At 54.9% G+C, this 23,547-nt stretch overlaps 1 protein-coding gene and 1 pseudogene across 1 annotated transcript; one reads left to right on the top strand and one right to left on the bottom strand.

Annotated features, from left to right (window-relative positions):
* The window catches only part of LOC141976842 (butyrophilin subfamily 3 member A2-like), a 111,673-nt pseudogene extending 93,490 nt beyond the window's left edge, over positions 1 to 18,183 (top strand).
* A 1,920-nt stretch (positions 18,184 to 20,103) lies between these two features.
* On the bottom strand, positions 20,104 to 22,065 carry LOC141976841 (glutaminyl-peptide cyclotransferase-like protein). The gene is made up of 3 exons (XM_074938006.1): positions 22,044 to 22,065; positions 21,229 to 21,345; positions 20,104 to 20,429 (listed from the first exon to the last, which is right to left on the bottom strand). The coding sequence occupies exons 1-3, from the start codon at positions 22,063 to 22,065 to the stop codon at positions 20,284 to 20,286; spliced, it is 285 nt and encodes a 94-aa protein (XP_074794107.1). The 3' UTR covers positions 20,104 to 20,283.
* Positions 22,066 to 23,547: the final 1,482 nt, after the last annotated feature.

Below are 23,547 nucleotides of genomic sequence, written 5' to 3'. Positions count from 1 at the left end.
GGCCCGTCTCATAAGGGATGCTTACCAATTCCCCCACAGGGAGCAAAAGGTTTCTATGCACCGTCTTTATTTGCCCTGGACCGTCTTCAGGTTTGATCTTGTAGACTGGCAGATCTCCCAGCTTTTCCATCACCAGGTAAGGTATTGCCTTCCATCTGTCAGCTATCTTGTGTTTGCCAGCAATACCCAAATTTCGCAGCAGGACTCTGTCCCCCGGCTGGAGCTCCTGCGAACGCACTCTAGCATCATATCGATGTTTGTTGCGGTCTGCGTTTTTCCGAGCTGCAGCGGTAGCTAAGCGATAAGCATCCCGCAGCTTTTCTCTTAGTTGGGATACATATTGCTGGTGAGTTTCATAGCTATCTCCATCCTCTGATACACCAAAGCACAAGTCTATGGGTAATCTTGGTTCTCGCCCAAACATCAACAGATATGGGGTGACTCCCGTAGCATCGTTCTTTGTGGCATTGTAGGCATGCACCAGAAATGCGACATGCTGGCTCCAGGTTGCCTTCTGCTCTGGTCGCAAAGTTCCCAACATATCTAATAGGGTTCGGTTGAACCTCTCTGGCTGAGGATCACCTTGGGGGTGATAAGGCGTTGTCCTAGACTTTTTAATTCCTGCTATCTTCAGCACCTCCTTCAGAAGGTGACTCTCAAAATCCCGCCCCTGATCAGAGTGTATCCGAGCCGGGAATGGCTAAAATGTGCCTGTGTGTGGGGGAAAGAGGTAAGGGGTACCTTACGTGTCCTGAAGCTGACTGCCCCACAGGGCTCTGCTCTGCTACGCTGTCTCACGAACGGCTCCGCTCCACCACGACCGGCTCCACTCTGCACAGCTCGCCGTCTCACGAACAGCTCTGCTCAGCTTGCCGTCTCACGAACGGCTCCGCTCCACCACGACCGGCTCCGCTCGGCACAGCTCGCTGTCTCACGAACAGCTCGGCTCAGCTCGCCGTCTCACGAACACACCGCTGTCTCACGAACGGCTCCGCTCCACCACGACCGGCTCCCTCTGTACAGCTCGCCGTCTCACGAACAGCTCGGCTCAGCTCGCCGTCTCACGATCACACCGCTGTCTCACGAACGGCTCCACTCTGCACAGCTCGCCGTCCCACGAACAGCTCTGCTCAGCTCGGCGTCTCGCGAACACACCGCTGTCCCACGAACAGCTCTGCTCAGCTAGCCGTCTCGCGAACAGCTCCGCTCTGCACAGCTCGCCGTCTCACGAACAGCACCACTGCACTCTAGATCTTCCGGCTCCCCACTACTTGACACAGTGCTCAGTGATTTCAGCTCTCAGTGATTTCAGCTCATAGTAGTGGGGGCCTTAGTGCCGGTGCACCATAAGGCCAAAGTGAATGCAGCACAGTACCTGTAGCAAGACTCTTAATAGACCCAACATTAGCTCTGACATTCCACAGTGGAGAGAGACAGAGGTGCAATTGGTGCTTCAGGCCCTCACCACCAGGTACTAATACCTGTCTCAAGTCTCTCTCCCTTCACAGAGTTTTGGAACCCATGTCCCTTGCCTAGCGAGTGCTACTCAGTTGATGGTGAGTCCCTCCATCATAACAAAAGGCCAAGTACAGTTCCAAGCACAGTTCCCATAATCAGGGTAATAACAATTTACTCTTCCCGCCCCAATAACAAAGACACTGGGGATCCCACAACAGCCAAAGTGACCATTTGGGCAGTTATGGCCTCATTCTAGGCGGGGTGGGTGTGCCTATGCAAATTGAGATCAGCCCCTGAAGTTCTTTTCCACTACTTGCCACACCTCACCACCAGATGTCAGGGTGGAGCCCATCCTGACTCTGCTTACACGTGTTACAAAGGGGCCTCTTTATTTCACTACAGAACAAGGGAGTTCATTTCAAGGGTTACAAATGTGTTAAATAGATTGTGAATGGTAATATTGCTTTCTCTTTACCATTAACGTTCCTGTAAACAGGTGTTGATCTTACTAGTGTTCAGTAAAACTTGGCAGCCCTTTAGGTTTACATTTAGTTTTGATCCTCTGCCTTTGCTGCAAAAGAAATTTAAAAACAGAAGGGCCTGCTTCAAATAGGTCAAATTTGGCCTTTGGTTTACACTTAAAAAATCACTAGAAAAGAAAAATGTGTTTGGGGCGGGCGGGGGGGGGGGGCGGGATGGGGGGCGACAAATACCTTATCTCTGGTTTAAAAAAAAAAGCTAACTGGTCCACATAAGCTGCTTTTTCTTGTGTTTTGTAGAAATCCATACTTTCAAAACGTGAGGTTTTTAACTGTACCCTGATTTTTAAAGCTTTCTTTACAATTTCAAGGTAACAACAAAAAAAACCCCAACTTTCTCTTTTTGCATTCTTTGATATATTAAGTCCATTTAAACAGTTAAAAAAGAGCTTGTACCTGGGTCTCAGCACATAGACTGCAAACATTTAGAAGCAAAGACAGTCTGATAATGCAACAAACAATCATCCTAAAATCCCTAAGTCAATAAAAACTTAATTTAACTTTAACAAATTACTTTTGTAAACTGCCTGTGGTTTTAACCCCGAGATGCTTCTTTATTTTACACTCTTAATAAGTTCAAAGGGTGTCTTTTGAAAAGCAATCTGCTGTGGGTTCTTGTTTGTTTTAAATTCATGCATGTTCTGGCCATCTTTACAGTGAAACAACTTTGGTCACAGGACATGCGAGCTAAACAGGGGAAGGCAGCTATTTTTAAATCCTGCTTCATGCAGATTTTATATAACAGGCCTAAAGCAAACTTGTTTGTCCTGGTTTACATTTCAAAAAAACATGAGAAAAGAAGAAGAACGTATGTGTGTGTATGTTGGGAACAGAACAAGCCCCTTATCTCTGTCAGAACTTTTTCACATCAGCTGCTTTTTTTTCTTTTTTGTCTAAATCCAAACCTTAACAACATGAGGGTTTTAACAGTACCCTGATTTTTAAAGCTTTCTTTACAATTTAAAGGTAAAACTGTTTTGGTTTGGGTCTCTTTTTGTATTCTTTTATATAGTAAGTTTATTTAAAGAGTTAATAAAAAGATTTTGTAAATGGTGATCTGGCCATTCCCATTTCTGTAACCAGGAGGCTTTGAAATCTACATGCCTCTTTCCTTTAATTAACGTTACGGCCCTGGCTTTTGCTTAATGGTAACTAGACATCTTTTGAAAACAAACTGGCTCATTCAAAAATGCCCCTGTCAAACTTATTACTAAAATGTTTTTTGTCTTCTTAGAAACACAAAGTACAAATGAAAAAGCCTTTTTGTTTTTATAAAGCATTACTTTTAATACAGCTTCTAGACCCAAAACAAACACAGAAACATGTATTTATGTCTCAGCCCGTGGGCTGCAAACATTTAAGAACAAAAGCAGTCTGATAATGCAACAAAAATCTAAAATGTTTAATAAGCTTAATATAACTTTCATCATGTGTTAAAATTGTTACAGCATTTTTAAAACGTACATTTTTATTCCACTCCAAAAGACATCCTTGTTTTTTTCTGGTAAACAGGAGGTTTAAAGTCATGGCACTGTTTCCTTAGGTCCTGTCTACGCTGGCAAGTTGCAGTGCGGTAAAGCAGCTTTCTGCGCTGCAACTGGTGAGGTGTACGCACGGCCACGCCACTCAGGGCGCGGAAACAGGGCAGTTGCAGAGCTTTAAAAAAAGCACTGCCCAGTTTAAAAAACTTTCTGCACCGGGGCTACAGGGCTGCGTTGCCAGTGTAGACACCGAGGTCGATTACGGCGCTGCGATTGGCCTCCGGGAGGTGTCCCACAATGCCTGCTCTCGCCTCTCTGGTCATCGGTTTGAACTCTACTGCCCGGCCCTCAGGTGACCATCCATCATCCCCACTCCGTAAACTCCTTTGCCATTTTGAAAGTCCCCTTCCTGTTTGCTCGGTGATGCGTGCAGCGCATCTTTCCAGGTGGCCAGGCCTGCTCCACGCACCAGGCGATCCACCTGTTTGGAGCTCTGCTGAGCTGCTGGACCTCATCAGCATTTGGGGAGAGGAGGCTGTACAGTCCCAGCTGCACTCCGGACGTAGCAATTATGATACCTCCTGTGACGTTATTGACTTGAACTGGGACCATATAGATCATTGTTGCAACCAAGGTCCTGTAGTGGCACCAAATCTTCTATAAAGGGGGGTCAAATAAGGTGTCTAAGGCAAGGTTATGGTTTGCTGGTTCTGACTGTGCTATCTATATGCTTGTGTCATTTTTGTATTTTAAGTTATAAGTATTGACTCTATACTGTCTGTGGTTCAAACTTGTACTATGCTTCTGGGTGACACCCCAGACAAGTTCAAAAGGAGGACTTGTGGCCCTTAGAGACTAACAAATTTATTTGAGCATAAGCTTTCTTGAGCTACAGCTCACTTCATCGGATGCAATGCCTAGCCTGCTTGATGGCCGATTAAGGACCATCAGCTACACAGTTGACCCATTGAGAGAAGGCAGAGAAGCCTTGGGACTCAGCACGGTGTGCAGGGACCTGCCTATGGACAGAACTCGGAGGTTTTTCCAGGCCACGTGATGGACAGCTTGTCTTGGGACAAAGAAAGAAAGACCACATGGCAAGAGAATATAAAAAGCTGCTGCAGCTCCTCCATCTTGTCTTCAGTCCTGCTTCATCCCTCTGGAGGGACTTTGCTACACTGAAGCTTTGAAAGAAGAACTGAAAGATGCATCCCAGCTGAGGATGTTCTCCAGAGACTTGATTTGAACCTGCAGTTTATTCTGTCACTGCCGCAAGCCTGAACCAAGAACTTGGCCATGACTGTATGTCATTGATTCCATTTCACCAATTCTAGCTCTCATCTATAGCTTCTTCCTTTTATGAACAAACCTTTAGATTTTAGATTCTAAAGGATTGGCAACAGCGTGATTTGGGACAAGATCTGATTTGTATATTGACCTGGGTCTTGGGCTTGGTCCTTTGGGATCAAGAGAGCCTTTTTTCTTTTCCTGGGGTATTGGTTTTCATAACCATTTGTCCCCATAACAATTGGTGATCCTGGGAAACTGGAGTGTCTAAGGGAATTGCTTGTGTGACTTGTGGTGAGCCAGTGGGGTGAGACCAAAGTCTGCTCTGTTTGGCTGGTTTGGTTTGCCTTAGCGGTGGAAAACCCCCAGGCTTCGGCTGTAACTGCCCTGCTTGAAGCAGTTTGTCCTGAACTGGCACTCTCAGTTGGGTCCCACCAGAACCAGCATCATTACACCTACGGACAGATTTCACGATGCGTGACAGAAAGGGGCGATGACCGGGACACACGGCAGTTCAGGATCAAAGTGAAGGAGCTGCGGAACGCCGACCACAGGGCGCGGGAGGCAAACCGCCACTCCGGTGCTGCGCCTATGAGCTGGCGGTTCTCCAAAGAGCTGGACATGATACTCCGCGGCGACCCCACCTCCATTGCGAACACCACTGTGGATACTTGGGTGGCTCGCGTGTCAGTCGAGAGTGGACCGAGCCAGGAGGAGGAAATCTTGGAGGAGGATGTGGAGGGGGACCCAGAGGCAGAAGATGACTCGGAGGTCAGAGATGCATGCGGCCAGGAGCTCTTTTCTACCCCGGATGTTGGCGAAGCGCAAAGAGGAGAGGAGGCCCCTGGTAAGTGGATTTGATTTTGGGACTCGCTGACGTGGGTTGTTGGGGGCAGGAGGGTTGCAGAAAGCAGGCTTGTCTCCCACCGCATGCCACCCTGCCGGAAGAAGAGGGGCGGGACAGGAAGCGGAACTATAAAAGGCCGCCCCTCCAGCTGAGTTGGGGGAGAGCTGCTGGAGGAGCAGGACGTCTCTTCCCTGCTCCCCTGATGGAGAGCGCGATCCTGACAGAGAGCCAGAGGGGCTGCCGGTGCTGCCAGACGCCGGGGACTCCAAGGAGCTGGTGGGGCTGCCACTAGCCGTCTACCCCAGCGAAGCGAACAACAACCCTGGAACCCCTGTACCCACGGAATGGGTGTGTAGGAAGGAGCCCAGGGCAGCCGAATCGGGTTCAGCTGTGTTACTGACTACAAGCCGGCCAGCGTGTTGTGATCGGATTTTCCCCGCTGACCCAGTGGCAGACCACTCCGCTGCTGTTTAGGGCCCTGGGTGGGGACGCAGTGGAGCGGGAAGGCCTGGGTTCCCCTACCACCGCCACCCCACCGTCAGGAGTGGCAGGCTCCCCACCTGGTTGTCAGGAGGCCTGATTGGTCTGGCACCCGCCTGAATCAGGACGCCAGACGGTTGTGCTGACTCTCCCACCAGAGAGCTAACCTCCCCTAGACGGCGACGGCTCTGCCGGACTGTAGGCCAGAGCCCCCCTGCTTGATTGCTGCCCCGCCCTGATCAAGGGCCAGGCAAATGGACCATCTGCTGCTCTGCCTGCCTGACTGTAGGCCAGAGCCCCTACTTGACTGCAGCCCTGCCCTGAATGAGGGCCCTAGGCAAACAGACTCTACCATTGCTCGGCCTGACTGCAGGCCTGAACCATTAACACTGGGCTAATTTTCCCCTGAACCAAGGTACCCCGGAAGTATCGTAGCAAGGGGCGTGGTCTCCCACCCTGATGGACAGGGAGGGAGCCGCGAACCCCTTACAGCCTTTCTTTCTACTTGTTCATACTTTTTCTCTAAATATGTCAAAACGCAAGAACGCAACCTTCCCCCGGCCAAACACAGAAAACAATACAAAAGAAATGTTCAAAAGGGCCGACGGCGCCAAAAACGTACACGACCGGAAACGGGGACAGAGGGCGGGACGTAAACCCTACACAGGGCGCGGAAACCTGTCAGAAAGTACACGGTGATGAAAGCTCTCGAGCAGTTAACTAGTCACGTGCAAACCCCCTGTACATAGCAATCCCCCCTGTACATAGCAATCCTCTGTTTCATTTTGATGCTTTTTGATGTATTGTTCTGCTTTTATTTGATATATTAAATAACTGTATTTACAGTGATACATTGAGGTATAAACGATCTACATGCCTTGTCCTGTACAGAGCACACAGACGGCTCCCCTGGATCCCACAACCCACACAGGGAGAAAGCTGTCGCAAGCGTCGGCATCTCCAAAATCGTATCAGGGCAAGAAAAGGCACCTGCTATTTCCCACCCTCGTACAGTGTAGACACGGGGTGAGGGCGAAACTCAGTGACCCCGGTTAGTCCTGCTCCGTCTCTGCCATCTGGGTTTCCATCGACAGCTGTTCACACTCGAAACGCAGGGTGGGGTGAGGTTCGCCCATCAGCCAAAGAAGCTTAATGTAAAGCAGCGCGCTCCTGCCAGTGCCCGTGGCAGATCCCCCATTCGAAGGGTGTGATCATTTCCGCCCTGAGACGGACGAGACCTCGTGTCCTGGTGTTAGGGGGCGCTGTGCTCTGTATCCCACATATCCCCCCTCTCCCTGCCCCCCAGCCTGGTGTTAGGGGATGCTGTGCTCCGGATCCTACATATTCCCCCAGCTTCCAGGGCCCCTGGCCGGCGTTAGGAGGCGCTGTGCTCTGTACCCTACACCCCCATCTCTCAGCCCCCCAGCCTGGTGTTAGGGGATGCTGTGCTCTGGATCCTACATATTGCCCCAGCTTCCAGGCCCCCTGGCTGGCGTTAGGGGGCGCTGTGCTCTGTACCCTACACCCCCCATCTCTCAGCCCCCCTGCCAGGTGTTAGAGGGCGCTGTGCTCTGTATCATATGCATTTCCCAGCCCTCCTGCCCGGCCTTAGGGGGTGCTGTGCTCTGTACCCTACACATCCCCAGCCCCCAGCCTGGTGTTAGGCAGTTTCTAGTGTCTGTGAACTTACTGCATGTACCGGAGTCTATCAGCGCATGCTGGGTGCCACACGCTGTGGGCATGGACAGGGCCCGACGCTGGAACCTGACCTGAAGGTGGGATTGGCCACTGTCCTGGTGGTTAGGACACAGGCAGGTAGTAGAGGGCTTCTGTGCGGGGACCCGATTCTGCCTTTCTGTCTGGCCGATCCCTTCTAATGAGGCTGAACCTGCCCATCTCCCCAGACTCAGCATAGCACAGGACTTGGGGGGCACCTCAGTCCCCACCGTACAGGCAGGGGTCATTCAGCTGGTGACAGCCCTTCTCTCAAGCCCCCAAGCACCTGTGTGTCATGGCTGCCTGCAGGAGTTCAGGGCCAACAACTGCTTGGGGGGAGGGAACAGGGCCTGGCTAGGCAGGGGCTCAAACCGGGGAGTGTCAGTTTGGATCCCGAGCTAGCCGTAGGGGTGCAACATGCGGGGGGGGGAGGAAGGGGGGGAAGATCAACTCCAGCCGGTTCATCATAAACCCTGTCCCTGAGGCCTCAGTAGAAATGGGGAGGTTCCCCTGGCAGTATGCAGGTGCGAAGGACTTGAGAGGGAGGTGGCAGACGTGCCCTTTTGATGGCGGTCCCTGAGCACACGGGGAGAGCAGGGGGCAAACGTCTGTTGGCAAATGTTCGTTGGCAAACGTCTGCGACTCACGGGCCCTGGGTGCACACACCCCTACAGGGGAACGTGTACAGGCCCAGCCCAGCCTGAAGAACACCAGCTCTTGTGTAGGCGAAGTCACCGTTTTTTTCACAAGAGCAGGAAACTGACGTTGGATAAGCCAGGAACTCCTGATGGGCTCTTTCGTCCCTCCGGGAGCCCAACCCATCTAGCACAGAGAACGGGGGGACATAAAGGCTGAGCTGAAGCTAGATTCATGCTCTCCAGGATGCTGGGGTGCCCTCATGCTTGAGCTGAAGACGGCCTGGGGGTTCCCAGCATTGCCCTCCTGCCATTTCTCTCTGGGAGCCCTCGCCCTGCACCCTGGCCTGTGTGTTCTCAGGAGGCTGCGTGCTGCCAGGTGCACATCCCCAGTGTGGAGTCCCTGGATTAATGCCAGGGGACGGGGACTGGGAAGGAAATGTACTGCCATGCCAAGACTGGGAACGGGCTGGTGATAATGCCCTGGGGTGCCTGGCATATTAGTAACTAGGGAGAGCAGGTCCCTGCTAACTAGAGAGAGCAGGTCCCTGCTCTGCGGGGGAGGCTGAGAGCCTAAAGACGACAACACCCATGTGCTCAGCCACTGGCATGATGGGGCCAGGTAAGTGCCCAGACCAGGAGGTAGCTGGTGGCCAACATGGGCCATGTGGGGGTGCTGAAACGCAAATGGGAACAAGCATGAGAGGTGAGGGAGTTGAAGAGTCTGTGGGAAACCCCCCTCTCTTGTGAAATCAAACACCCCCAGACAGTGCGGGTCTCTCGCAGGCCTGGGGGTGCTGATCCAGGCTTTGCGTGCTACCCGGAGCTCTGCTCCTGGCTCCTCCCAGGAAGCTGGGAGTGTGAGTGGTGGAGCTGCCAGCTCTTGGAACCTCCCTTCCCAGCATGGGATTGTCTCTGGGGGAAGCCCACCCCAGGAGCTGGCATTTGTTGGCCTCTTCCACAGAGCGCTGGAGTCTCAGCCACTCCAGATCGGGGGGAGGGGCCAGCTGTGAATTGGGAGCCAGATCCGGGTTTAGATGTGAATCCGCCGGCGCTGCAGAGCGTTCGGATGTGGGGAGCCAGCTCCCGCCTGCACCAGATCACAAAGTGCCACTTCAGCCAGCAGCCTGCCAGGCTCTGGCAGCGCCCTGTGTGGAGCTGCAGCTGGGCCCTCCACAGCTGGGTGCTGCTCCTGCTCCCTGCTGGCCAGCCGGCCGCAGCTCCTCAGCACCTGTCCGCTCAGCCCAACCTCAGCGCTCCTGCCTCCCCAATGTCCTCCCTGGTGCTGCGCCTGGCCCCCTGCACCTGGCCTGTCAGTGCCCAGCGGGGCCGGGAGCCAACTGCCCCCTGGAGCCATGTGTCAGGCCCTGAGTCCCTCCTGTGCCGGGCTCCCGCCAATCCACAAGCCAGGAACAGGCCCGTGACTCCCGGAGCAAGTATTTCAGTCTCACAGCAGCAGCTCAGTCTGCTCAACATGACTCCAGGGCCAGGAACTCGCTCCTGCCTGACATTGGCAACAGTCTTAGGCTGCTCCAGCCCTGCTCCTGGTCCTGCTCCAGCCCTGCTCTCGCTCCAGCCTCGCTACACCCACGCCCCGGCCTCCTGAGTCCAGCTCCAACCACGAGGCCTGACCACCTCCAGCACCTTCGCTGACACCAGCACTTCCAGAGGGAATGGCACTGAGGTTGCCGGGGGAACAGGCATTCTCCGGCTTCCCGGAGCCATTGTTCCATTTAACCAGGACAGTCCGATGCCAGGCCAGTCCCCCTGAGCTCTGGAGAGGACTAGAGGTGCCTTCGGACACCTGCCGTGCAGCTGCTGGAGAGTTAGCAGGAGACACTGGGTGAGGAATGGAGCCCCCCAGGGCACGGGCCATTCAGGAGACCCAGCGTGGGGGGAATCAGGCCTGGGATTCTCTGCAGCGGCTGCTCCCACACAGCCTTGGAGAGAGGAGCTGCAAACCCCCCACAAAGCGCCGTCCTGGCACAGAGCTCTGTAGCACTGGTACTCAGTAAGCATGAGCCGCAATCCAGCAGGACCTTGGGCCAGCACCACCCTCTCCCATTGCCCCGCTCGGGGAGGCCAGGGCACAGTTCACAATTTAGCACGGACCAGCTGCAAGGATCCTGGCGGGCCCTGGTATGGTTGGAGCAGCATCTTCAATGTTCGGGAAAAGCGAGATCTGTGCAATAGGCAACATAGCTCCATGTGGGCACCAGCCAGCTCCTGTGCCCCAGAGAGCTCCCACAGCTCCCACTGAACCAGGGACGAAGGGGGCAGGAGGTTGAAGGAGAAGGTGCCATCCTGGGACCCAGGAGACCCATGTTCATTTCCTAGCTCTGCCACAGATGCTCTGTTTGGCTTCGAGCAAGTCCCTTATTCTCTCTCTGCAGCGGTTCCCTGTCTGTACAGTGGGGGTAGCAGCCAGGCCCTGCCCTGCAGGGGGCAGTTAGAATAAATGCAATCGAGGTTGGGCAGTGCTCGAATGCCAGGGGGATGAGGGCCAGGATGGTGCCTAAGACAGACCGAAAGCAAGGGGGAGCTACAGAGCCGGTGGTGAGAGGGTTTGGCCTTTGACAATCTGCTCTGAGTGCCAGGGCTGCCAGACCCCAGACAGCCACTTGCATTGCCAGACCTCCCTGATCTACAGTGCTGCTGCTCTCCCTGCTTCTAGGAGTCACTGCCTCCCCCTGGGCTGACACCCCCGCAGCAATCATCTCCTGGGGCTGCTGTGGCACTGAGTGTTAGCAAGGCCTGGGACTCAGTTGGGCGTGGGGGGGGGGGTCGGGGGGAGGCTGCTATTAAAGCAGCTTCTGCACCGTTGCAGCGGTGGGAGAGGAAGTAGAGACGGGACCGTTTTACACCCCATGGCCAAAGCACCGGCAGCTTGGGACCCTTGGGTTCCATCACCAGCCCTGGGAGGGGAGTGGGTGTGATGAAGCGGGACTGTTCTTAATGTTTCCTCTGAATATTGTGGGGGTGCCTCAGTTTCCCCTAGGCAGTTCTTAAGTATCTAGATGGTGGGATAAGGGTGTATGATGATTGCAGAGCCCTAGAGGGCAGGAGTGTGCAGGGGTCTGGACACAGAGAATGGCTGAAACCCTGTTTCCTGGCAACTGATGGCCTGGGCCCTTCCCCCCTGCAAGGTGAGAGCGAAAGGGTTGGAGAACAAAGGAATCCGGTGACCTCCTGGCCTGGGAAAGGGAGAAAGCCCAGAGGAGGGCGGGGGCTGGAGACATTGAGTGAAGTGCAGATGTGGTTCTCTGGCTCACTGCCGCCCAAAATGGATCCAGCTGAGGGGTTCTGTTCTCTGCACCTACAAGCTCTGTGTTAGATCATGTTCCTGTCGTCTAATAAACCTCTGTTTTACTGGCTGGCTGAGAGTCACATCTGACTGCGAAGTTGTGGGGCAGGACCCTCTGACTTCCCCAGGAAGTGCACAGAGGGGCAGAGGATGCTGAATGCTCCGAGGTCAGACCCAGGAAGGTGGAAGTTGTGTGAGCTGTGTGTCTTGAAGACCGGCTGCTCACAGAAAGGAGACTTCCCCAGAGTCCTGACTGGCTTGGTCTGGAGCAGTTCCAGAGCATCGCCAGGGGGCCCCATGACAGTGGGGTCTAGTGGTTAGAATGGGGGGCTGGGAGCCAGGACTCCTGGGTTCTATCCCAGCCCTGGAAAAGGGATAGGAAACTCCTACCTGGATATATCACCATATCACAAAACCCACCACCCCTGGCTCAGATTGACCGCCCCAGCGTGGATGCTGCCTTGGATTTGCATCACCAGGGTGCCATCTCGCCATTATTTTGCACCACTTGCATTTCATAGAATCACAGAATATCAGGGTTGGAAGAGACCTCAGGAGGTCATCTAGTCCAACCCCCTGCTCAAAGCAGGACTAACCCGAACTAAATCATCCCAGCCAGGGCGTTGTCAAGCCAGGCCTTAAAAAGTTCTAAGGATGGAGATTCCACCACCTCCCTAGTTAACCCATTCCAGTGCTTCACCAACCTCCTAGTGAAATAGTGTTTCCTAATATCCAACCTAGATCTCCCGCACTGCAACTTGAGACCATTGCTCCTTGTTCTGTCATCTGCCACCACTGAGAACAGCCGAGCTCCATCCTCTTTGGAGCCCCCCTTAAGGTAGTTGAAGGCTGCTATCAAATCCCCCCTCATTTTTCTCTTCTGCAGACTAAATAACCCCATTTCCCTCAGCCTCTCCTCGTGCGTCATGTGCCCCGTTTTCATTTTCAATCATTTTCATTGCCCTCTGCTGGACTCTCTCCAATTTGTCCACATCCCTTCTGTAGTGGGGGGATCAAAACTGGATGCAATACTCCAGATGTGGCCTCACCAGTGCCGAATAGAGGGGAATAATCTCTTCCCTCAATCTGCTGGCAACACTCCTACTAATGCAGCCCAATATGCCTTTGGCCTTCTTGGCAACAAGGGCGCTCTGCTACTCATATCCAGCTTCTCGTCCACTGTAATCCCCAGGTCCTTTTCTGCAGAACTGCCGCTTAGCCAATCGGTCCCCAGCCTGTAGCAGTGCCTGGGATTCTTCTGTCCTAAGTACAGGACTCTGCACTTCTCCTTGTTGAACCTCATCAGATTTCTTTTGGCCCAATCCTCCAATTTGTCTAGGTCACTCTGGACCCTATCCCTACCCTCCAGTGTATCTACCTCTTCCCCCAGCTTAGTGTCATCTGTGAGTTTGCTGAAGGTGCAATTAATCCCATTATCCAGATCATTGATAAAGATGTTGAACAAAACCGGCCCCAGGACCCACCCCTGGGGCACTCCGCTAGATACCGGCTTCCAGCTAGACATCAAGCTGTTGATCACTACCCATTGAGCCCAACAATCTAGCCAGCTTTCTATCCACCTTATAGTCCATTCATCCAATCCATACTTTTTTAACTTGCTGGCAGTAATACTTTGGGAGACCGTATCAAAAGCTTTGCTAAAGTCAAGATGTATCACAACCACCACTTTCCCCATATCCACAGAGCTAGTTATCTCATCATAGAAGGCGTGACTTGCCCTTGGTGAATCCACGTTGACTGGTCCTTATCACCTTCCTCTTCTCCAAGTGGTTCAAAATGGATCCCTTGTGGACCTGCTCCATGATTTTGCTGGGGACTGAAGTGAGGCTGACCAGTCTGTAATTCCCCGGGTTCTCTTTTTTCCCTTTTTTAAAGATGGGCACTATATTTGTCTTTTTCCAATCGTCCGGGACCTCCCCCGATCACCATGCGTTTTCAAAGATAATGGCCAATGTCTCTGCAATCACATCAGCCAAGTCCCTCAGCACCCTTGGATGCATTAGATCTGGACCTATGGGGTTGTGCACGTCCCGCTTTTCTAAACAGTCCTTAACCTGTTCTTTCAGCACTGAGCACTGCTCACCTCCTCCCCATACTGTGTTGCCCAGTGCAGCAGTCTGGGAGCTGACCTTGTCTGTGAAGACTGAGGCAAATAAAGCATTGAGTACTTCACCTTCTTGCACATCATGTGTCACTAGGCTGCCTCCCACTTTCAGGAAGGGGCCCACACATTCCCTGACCTTCTTCTTGTTGCTAACATACCCGTAGAAACCCTTCTTCTTACCCTTCACATCCCTTGCTAGCTGCAACTCCAGTTGTGCCTTGGACTTCCTGATTACACCCCTGCATACCCAAGCAATATTTTTATACTCCTCCCTAGTCATCTGCCCAAATTTCCACTGCTTGTAAGCTTCCTTTTGGAGTTTAAGCACCAGCGCGTGGGGGCAGCCCAAGCAGAAATCCCCTCCCCCCCGACACACATGAGAGAGGTGCTGGGGGCCGTGCTGGGGGCGATGACAATGGGGTCAGGCATCAGGGCACGTGGCTGTTGGGTGCGTTGCTGGATTCTGGAGAGACCTCCCCTTCTGCCACCAACCTGCCCCACTGGAGGCCAGCACAGCGCCCTCTGCTACCCATGGCTGCCACCATCTCTCCGCTCCACGAAGCTCCCACGACCTGCCTGGGGCAGCGACAGACCCTCTTGCTCCCCAGTTATAACACCTGGCCCTGAGCTAGCCCCTTTCTCCAGCAGATCTCAATGCCCTTCACAAAGGAAGTTGGCATCACTATCCCCACTTTATAGATGGTGAAACTGAGGCACACAAGGGGGACGTGACTCAACCAAGGTCACTCCACAGGCCGCCCATGTCTGTATGCAAAAGCCTGAGGACTTTAACTGGACCGGTCTACTTAAAACATTACAACACCCCCCCACCCCATCCATGGGGATGCCGTTATACCAGTACAAAGGTTTGTTGACTGGTAGAGGCCAAATTACTGTCAGACCTCAGGCCAACTGGTGACCCAGACTCCCAAGATGCTTTGGGAATGCTGCTAAACTCTCACAGGCTGTGAAAAATGCCAGTTTGCTAAAATTTGTAGCCTAGCGCCCTGTTATTTGCGTTGCCACGCAACTGTGCGAGAAATGTACTAACCACAAACAAATGGAAATGTATAAATAACATAGTGATGGTAAAAGTTTATGCTTAAGCAGCAGATGTGTGATTGTGTGCTGGGAAGTCTATGATATTTACCAGACACAAATTTTGCAGGCGACAGACTGATCCCCGTGATGTCTTTTGCCACGGCTTGCATACAGCTTGGACTACTTATAGGTAACTTAGTTCCAGCTTATCTCTTCCTCTTTCCCAATGCAAGGCTGTATGCAAGCCGTGGCAAAAGACATCACGGGGATCAGTCTGTCGTTTATGTCAACGGCTGCAAAATTTGGTTCAGCAGACTTGGTAATGGATCTGCCTTTCTGTTTGAGCGCTGTACTAACAACTAATAAATACTGGCCGGGGCTTGGGTCCTTGAGGTCTCTTTAAGCAGGAAGTAAGATCGAAGCTGAATTGGTAATAAATCTGCTTCCCTGGGGGATCCTCCAACCCAAGTTTACCGGCTGGAACCGGACCGGGCAGGGTCACAACCTCTGAGTCGGGAGTAAAGACCTAGCCGTGTGTGGAGACTCTGGCTGGGACGGTCTAGGGGCCTACAGGGGAGGGGAAAAGTTTGAAGAAGAGATGTAAGACTAGATCCAGCAAAAGGTTAACTCCCTCAAGAGTAAAATGCGGGCGAAGAATGGCCGAAATGGTAAAGGAGGGCTTGGATTGTTTGTAAAGAAATGTGCTGTTATGCATGGAGGATCTGGGGCCGCACTGCGTCCGGCCGGCCCGTGGGATCACACGTGTGCGCTGCTTGTCTCTGAGGCTGACCAGAGAGTGGAGGGGAAAGCGTGACCCGGGGCGGCAGCTCAGCATCGGGCGCACGAGGCTTTTAATCAGAAGCTTAAGGAAGTGACAGAGAATGCTCAGAAAGGGAAGCCGCAGAATGGGGAAGTCAAGGGGCGGCTGGCGAGCGCCGCAAGGAAAGGGGAAGGCGGGCGAGGGGAAGGAGCTGAGGAGACGGTGCAGACGTGGGGTTGTCAGAAACGGGCGAAGGACGGTGGAAGTGCTCATAGGCCAGCACAGGAGCAATTGGCTGTGGTGACACTGGGAGCACCGGGGAAGCCGGTTGAGTGCAAGCAGGACCCAGAGGATGTGATGGAGCAGGTCAAGCCTCATCGTTAATAATGCAGCTGAGCCGTGTCGGAAGTTAAGAAAATGAACTGCGTGCTGGAAGGAAAAGGTTTGGAGGCACCCTGAGTAAGGAGGGGCGTGGGAGAGATCGGCCCAGGGGCTCTAGAGAGAACTGGGGTAGGAGGCTGCCAGCCGACCGGGCGGGTTTGTGAAGGCCGGGTGCTGGCGTGATGGCAGAATGCTTCTTCAATGCAACGTCAAAACGTGACATTGTGACAGGCCATAGCAGAAATGCCAGGCAGAGGAGAAACCTGTCCAGGCACTAAGTCAATGGGTTCCCCAAGGGTGCCGGACAGCACTTGGTTCCACCCATTTCTGTCCGGAGAAATGGGCCAGAGACGGCAGTTCCCTCCCAGACCCTGCACAAAGCTGGTTGGACGAAGTGTGGGTATTTCCAGAGTTCATTGTATTACAAATGCAAATGGGTCTGGAGTCTGGGGGGATGGGACGTGATTCTTCTGGGGGAGACGTGACTCCAGCAAACCCTGGGAAGGGTCAGGACCATCACAAGACACTTGTAAAACGACCGACCAGCCAAGGCGGGGATGCAAATTCCCACCTCTGCCCCCAGCCTTTCGAAGCGACGCCCTGGGGAGCGAGACACTGGCTGCGAATGACCTGTTCCCAGATCGAGGTACCGGCCTGCAGCACTCACAGATTCCCAGGGGTCATGTTTGCAGCAGAAGCTGTGCTGAGCTTGGAAGCACTGAAAAGCCCGTGGGTGGCTTTGATGGGCTGCGCTCCGGCCGGAGCCCTGGCTGGAGTCAGGGGAGGGATCCCTGGTAAGCCCAGTAGCAGGCGGGTGGGTTCGCTGATTGGTTTAACATGTGTTCTTGGCAGTGCTGTCACCGTAAGCACCGAGGATTGTACCCCCACCGGGGCTGTAATGTGTTAACTAGCCTGGTACAGTTACACTCCTACAGCATTTGTGTGGGGGGCTGGAGCCGTGGCAATGGGGTGGGGTGGGGGCCAGCAAAGGCCTCTGTGACACCGCCCCATGCCGGCGTTATTGACACGTTTCCCTGCAGCCGGCCTGACGCCCCGCAACGAAAACCTGGCCACAGATTTTGCTCCGTGAAATGTTTTGAGATGGTGATGTCAGGAGATGGAAACCCAGCTGGGAATTTCCAGCAGGGCAGAGGCTCCCAGTGCTGTTCTCCTGCCCCACATCTGGGCCCGCTACAGCCCTCACTCCACCCCCAGCTCTGTCCAGGTGGGGCCCTTGGTGCCTTCCAAAAGGGGCGTTACACACAGCGCCACCTAATGGCCAAACAGTGCAATACAGGTTAGGGCCCCTCCATTCCAGTCCTTTTCCTCAGTGGGTCTTTAGCTCCATGGCAGAGGATTGAGCTTCTAGCTCTGATGGTCCCAGGTTCAAACCCGGGCCGGGCCAGCCACGACCCTGGGGGAGCTGCCAAGAGCGATGGGGAGGGGAGGGTGCGGCCGACATGCCTGTGCAGGTCTCACACTGTGCTCTGCCTGCAGCTTCCTGATCGGCGAAGATGACAGAGTCTAGGAGGGCAGAGGTTGGAGCACCATGGGGGCCCATGCCAAGAACTGGAAAAATAAGTCACTGGGAATCAGCTTCCTGGGCAGCTTCTCCAGTACGTGGTTCCCGTCTGTATGGATTTCCCTGCTAGGCCCCCAGGGGAACTAGGAAGTTCACAGCTGCTCTTGGTTCCACCACGGTGGGGCACTGGGCTGGGGCACAGGGTCAGGAAAGGGAGGGGGAGGGGGAGCGTGGCGAAGCAAATGTGTGTGTGGAGGCGGGGAGACGCATTACCAAACACAATGGTGGGGGGGGGAGACACTGACATGGCCAATCACAAACGTGGCTAGAGAGTGTTTATTTACTCAGGCCACATTCACATCCCCTGAGCAGCAGAGAGGGGCCAGGGGCGGGTGTGAAATTAACAGGGGGCTGCTGGTGTCCTGCAGAAACAGCCCCTGACAACACCACCCTGACCGTTGCCAAGAGCCCGATCCAATGTGCTGTATCCGGGGGCTTCCTAAGTGAAAGCTACACCCTGAAGGGGCATCGCGACGTGAAGTCAACCCAATGCCCTGGGGACGCCCTCTACGAGGCCATAAGCCAGTGGCCTGAGTTTGAAGCCTGAGTCCCTGCAGCCTCAGGGCAGCCCCTGCACCCATCGCTTACCCCGCCCACAGCTTCTGCCTGCTCGAGCAGCACCTCTGCCCCCCAGCAGGGGGCAGCTTCCCGCTTCTCGCCCACCTGCTTCCTCTTAGGGCCCGGAGAGCAGGGCTCTGAGAGTTGGGGTTACCCTCCCGTCTCCCCTGGGCTCTGCTGCCCTCCCCCCCCCGGGGGCTCAGATTTCTAATGGCACTTGGGAGCCACCTGCCTTCCCCAGGCTACTTCCTTCGGCAGATGCCAGGCCTAGCCCCTCGCTCCCGTCCGCAACGGGCATGTCAGCTTAGCCCGGGTCCACACACAGCCAGGCCCAGGGTCTTACAGCATCCAGGGGGTTGGGGCCAAGCCTCAGCCGAGCTCTGTGGCGATGGCCCTGCCAATCCCTGGGCAGCTCAGGAAACGTCGCCTCCATTCCCGTGTGAAACGTCTGAGCAATTATCAATTCCAGAGTCAAATCCGCCTCTGCCCCCAGCCCCCCTGAGATCTGCAGCAAAGATTTCATCTGGAATCCCCCAGAAATTGGTTGCTATTTAACCCCCCCACAAAGGGAACCCAAGTGTCCCCGAGCCCTGACACTTGGCTCTGCCAGGCCCAGGCAGGGTCTGGCTCTCAAAGCTTTCAGCCTTCGACCCTTTCGCCCCGACAATCCATTCCCGTGAGCCTCTCTCACCGAGGGGGGCAAAGTGTTTGGATCTTCACACAGCAGGTGCCTGGGAAGTACCCGTAGGGTGGGTCACAGAGTCCCACAAAGGGGTTTTTAATTCAAGTGCAATTTGCCTTTAACCCAGCGCCCCTGCGGCTTAGCGCTTGCTTTGCTTGGGAGCTACTGAGCAGTGAAAATAAACCAGCTTCTAGCACATGAAAAGTTGAAGCGCCGGGAATCAGTTCATCTCCTGTTAAACCATAACCACCACCACCCTGCCGCTGGGCTGGGTGAGCTGAGAGGGTGTGATTATGGGTCTGTCAGATTAGCACTAAGAGGCCCCCTTGGGCTAGGTGCTATACACACAGAACATGAGACAGACAGTCCCTGCCCTAAAGAGCTCACAGTCTAATTAGACAAAGGATGGGAGGGGAAACTGAGGCACAGGGAGGGGAAAAGGGTTTTACCCAAACTCACAGAGCCAGTTAGTGGCAGAGAGTGGAACAGATCCCATGGGTGCAGTCAAGTGCTCTGCCCACTAGGCTGTGCTGCCTCTCAATCCAGAGGGAGGAGGTGGAGCGAAACCAAGGGGGCGCTGGTTCCGCATGGCTCACACACAGTCAGGCCCGGCAGCCCTGAGCTGAAGGAAGCAGAGGGGAGCTGGGGTTTGCGCCTGCTGATGGGAGCTGGGGCTGCGGCTGGAGACTGGCAGGAGGGGCCGGAGCGGAGGGAACAGCCATGCCAGGAGCAGTGTCCCAGCCCCACAGTGCCCAGGGCTGCCCAGCATGTGGGAAGGGGGCAGCAGCACTGACGGGGCAGCTCTTTGTTACGAGAGTCGCTGTGGAGCAGCCCCCGAGCGAGGCTGGGAGCCCAGCACCTCAGGGCTGGACGGGCCCCGTAAACAGGAGGAACCCCTGGTGGGCTGGCAGCTGGAGGCCACGCTGCAGAGAGTGCAGGTCTGGCCCCCCCGCAGCCCCCGGTGTCCTGCCCCTGGCACAGTCCAGGTTCAGCCCAGTTATTCCTGCTTCTGAGCCGTGGATCCCGGGGGACATGACCAGCTGGGATCCAGGCCCCCCGCTGGGAAGAGGCTAGTCCAGGCCCCGGCGGCTGGAGCTCTGGAGGGCATGTAAAGCCCAGGAAGGCCCAACCTCAAGGGGCTCAAGCAAGAGGTTTCACTTCTGGGCTGGCCACAGACCTGCTGCAGCCCCGGAACAGACTCAGCACATCTCCCTTCCCATCATCCCAGCATTGTAACACCTCCCCAAGCCCCTGAGGGGCTGCCACAGCCCGGGCCCCAAAAGCCACCTTGCCTGGTCCCTAGGGTGTTTTGGCCGCTGGCCCCATGGAGCTCGGCCCAGGAAGGGTAAAGGATCCTGTAAGACCCAGGGAGGGGTTGGTCCCTTCACCAGGGGAGGCTCTGGGTAGTCACAGCCACAGGTACTTGGCCAGGAAGGCAGCCAGGATCTTGCAGAGGTTCTCCAGGGTCTGGGGGTACAGGTTCTGCTCCGTGTCCTCCATCGTGTGCCAGACCCACGGGAAGGGGGTGGCGATGAGGTGCAGCACTGGCACTCCTACGGCCAGACAGATACATGGATAGTCAGCAGGGATCCAACCCAGGATCTGCATCACTGCAAGCACCAGCCTCTACTGCTGGAGCTACAAGAGTAATTCCACTATTGTCAGCAGTAGTAGACTATTATCCCCATGTGGCCCAGCCACTAGCGGGCGACGTGCGACATTCTAAATGCGCACACTGTCTCAGGAGATGGAGCCAGGCCCTCAGGCATGACCTGACCTTACATCTAGGAGCCATGTGCTCCCCTGACCTAGCAACGAGCAGCTGGCCAGGTGCATTATGGGAACCAGATTGGCCAGAGACATCAAGTGAATCAGGGCCAAGTGGCTAGATAGCAATGATGTGTTTATAAAGTCTTTCACCCCCAAGGATCCCAGAGCCTAAGTTCAAAATGCAGCCACCTCTGGGGTGAAGTGTGCCAGGCAGGCAAACATCATCTATAAAGCATGTTACCCCTGTAAATAACACCTAGCTCTTGCATAGCCCTTGTCCTCAGGGGATCCCAAAGCACTTTACAAAGGGGGTCAGAATGATTCCCCCCACTTCACAGATGGGGAAACTGAGGAAGACAGCGGCAAAGTCACCCAGCAGGGCAGTGGCAAAGCCAGGATCTGAACCCAGGTCTCAGTCCCTTGCTCCACTCATGAGGCCAGGCTTGTGTGGGAGCCTGGGGGAGTCTCACCACACTTTGTCTGCACACATTCTGCCCTGGTTCCCCCGGGGAGGCCTCCCCAGCTGTCCATCCCACACTGCTCTGCGCCTGGACGCCCGGTAGCGAGGGGCAGGACAGGTACCTTTGCGAAGGAAGGGGACGTGGTCCTCTTCGACAGGCCCATAGGCAGGCTCCCGCTGGAAGTACGTCTGCTCCCGGGGGTGGGACTGCAGCAGGCCCACCCGGTGCAGACGCTTCTCTGGGCGACACAGAGAAGAGAGTGAGGAATGGGCTGGTTCCTGGGACCTGCCAGGCTGGGGGCGTGGCAGGACGAGCCCCACAGGGGGTCACACCTGGCTGCTCACACCAGAGCTCCCTGAGGACACAGAGACGCTGCCGGGGAGGGAGGGGGATTTCAAACCTGACAAGTCGTGTTTGAGGGAAATAAAGTGTTGGTGAAAGATGCCAGGTCAACAGCCCTGGGGACTGAATCCCCAACTCCCAGCTCTGTCCCACAGCTGGGGATAGAACCCAGGAGTCCTGGTTCCCAGCCCCCCTGCTCTAACCACTAGACCCCACTCCCCTCCCAGAGCTGGGGCTAGAACCCAGGCACCTTTATTCATTGTCAGACAGACGCAGGACCATCAGGACTTGGGGGGGGTGGGGGGGAGGAAGTAGCTGTCCCACTACAGGTGCCTGGGGGGGCAAGCCCCCTCCCACCCCTGGAAGAAAGGAAGGTTTGCTATCGATGCCAACGAGCCGGTCGAACCAGGAGGCGGTGAAGGGGAAGTGGTTCTGGATGGTCGGGTGGTGGGCCCCCAGCAGGTCCAGCAAGATAAACAGGCTCTGCAAGGCGGCAACAAGGGGTTAAATCTGTAGGGGCCCAGTCACCCCAGGAGGATCTGAGGTAGGGATTGGTACAAGATCCAGTGCAGACGGATTGAGCCCCCCGCCTACCCCGGACAGGCACCCCCACCATCTCCCTTCAGCCTGAAAGATCCCCCAGGCAGAACTCCCCAGAGGGGCAAGCGGGCGGCTCTCACCATAGCCTGGAGCTGGCTGGTGCCCGGCTGGTGCTGAGCCTTGGCCATGGACAGCCCCGTACAGGGAATCCCTCTCACTCCACTCCCCGAAGGCCTCCTTGCTGTCCAGGAACAGCAGCTGCAGCGTCACCTCAGAGCCCTGGGGAGAGACACGGGGCTCGCTCAACACCTGACACTGCTGGACAGGTGAGAGGACTGCACCCAGGACAGCAGCAGAGCTCGGGATAGAACCCAGGAGTCCTGGCTCCCAGCTCCCCTGCTCTAACCACTAGACCCCATTCCCCTCCCAGAGCCAGAGATAGAACCCAGGAGTCCTGGCTCCCATCCCCCCTGGTTTTACACACTAGACTCCATTCCTTTCCCCAAGACAAGAGTAGAACCCCCAACCTGGGAAGCGCTCACCTGCTCCTTGGCCTTCAGCAGCTCCACGTCCAAGGCCGTGGCCAGTTCCAGCAGGATGGCACAGGGCACGGCTGAGTCGGTGGCCCCCAGGAAGGTGCGGCCCTGTCTTTCCCAAGCTGCCACCCCACCGGGCTTGAAACATCACCAGCTCCATCCAGCCCAGGGACCACATGGACAGGTACCGGGGCTGGGATGGGGACTCTGTGGAATCTCAGATTAAAGGAGCACCTTTAGATTTGGGATGGAGGGGCTACCTGCAGAGCAGGGAGGTCTTTCCTAAATTCCTCAGGCTTACCCTGATCTGAGGCTGTACAGAGGAGGCTCCCCAGCCAGCAGCTGCCTTATCAGAACTGTGTTCATTAGATAGATAGATAGATAGATAGATAGATAGATAGATAGATAGATAGATAGATAGATAGATAGATAGATAGATAGATTCAGGGTAATGTATCAGAATCTGGCCCTCACCCCATTGCACTCAGTGGGTTTCTCTCGTTTTACCCTGGGGGAGATGAGATCAGAACCCAAGACCGCCAGTTCCAAGAACTCCACAGACCTGTGTTGTCACTGGATTTATTACCAAGGGGACATTAGACAAGGGGAGGCACCAGAATACCCCTCTGTGGGACAGAAGGACAGATTGAGGGACAGGGTTTGTGTCTCCCGCTTTGAAGTCCTGTGTCTTTGTGCATGCAGAGCTCTGTGCAAAACCCACCATCTCTGTGAGCCCCAGGGCGGATGATGGCCCTGGGAGGAGCTGTGACCATCCTCTGAAAGAGTCGGTGCCAGGGCATAAGGGCTGTTCTGTAGAAAGGAGGAGATTAAACTCCTCTGCAATACATATGTAAGCCTTCTTCCAGTTCCAGCTCTGGCTTCAATATATAGGGGTTCCTCTCAAAATTACAACACAACACTGGCTTGAGCTCCAACCCAGAAATCTGGGAAAACTAAACACCAGCCCTGGGTGTTTCTAAGAAGCAATACTTCCTGTCTTGCAAGCACTGAGTCTGTGTGCG

The sequence above is a fragment of the Natator depressus genome, chromosome 23 (assembly GCF_965152275.1).
Source record: "Natator depressus isolate rNatDep1 chromosome 23, rNatDep2.hap1, whole genome shotgun sequence".
Classification (NCBI taxonomy): Eukaryota; Metazoa; Chordata; order Testudines; family Cheloniidae; genus Natator; species Natator depressus.
This window is presented reverse-complemented; position numbering and strand designations above follow the sequence as displayed.

Excerpts from the sequence above, each read along its gene's own strand:
- LOC141976841 (XM_074938006.1), bottom strand. The coding sequence starts at position 22,065 with ATGGTGGGGGTGCCTGTCCGGG. Across the intron at positions 21,346-22,043 it reads GGTGGGGGTGCCTGTCCGGG|AGAAGCGTCTGCACCGGGTG; the intron begins GTAGGCGGGGGG and ends TGTGTCGCCCAG. Across the intron at positions 20,430-21,228 it reads CGTCCCCTTCCTTCGCAAAG|GAGTGCCAGTGCTGCACCTC; the intron begins GTACCTGTCCTG and ends GTCTGGCCGTAG.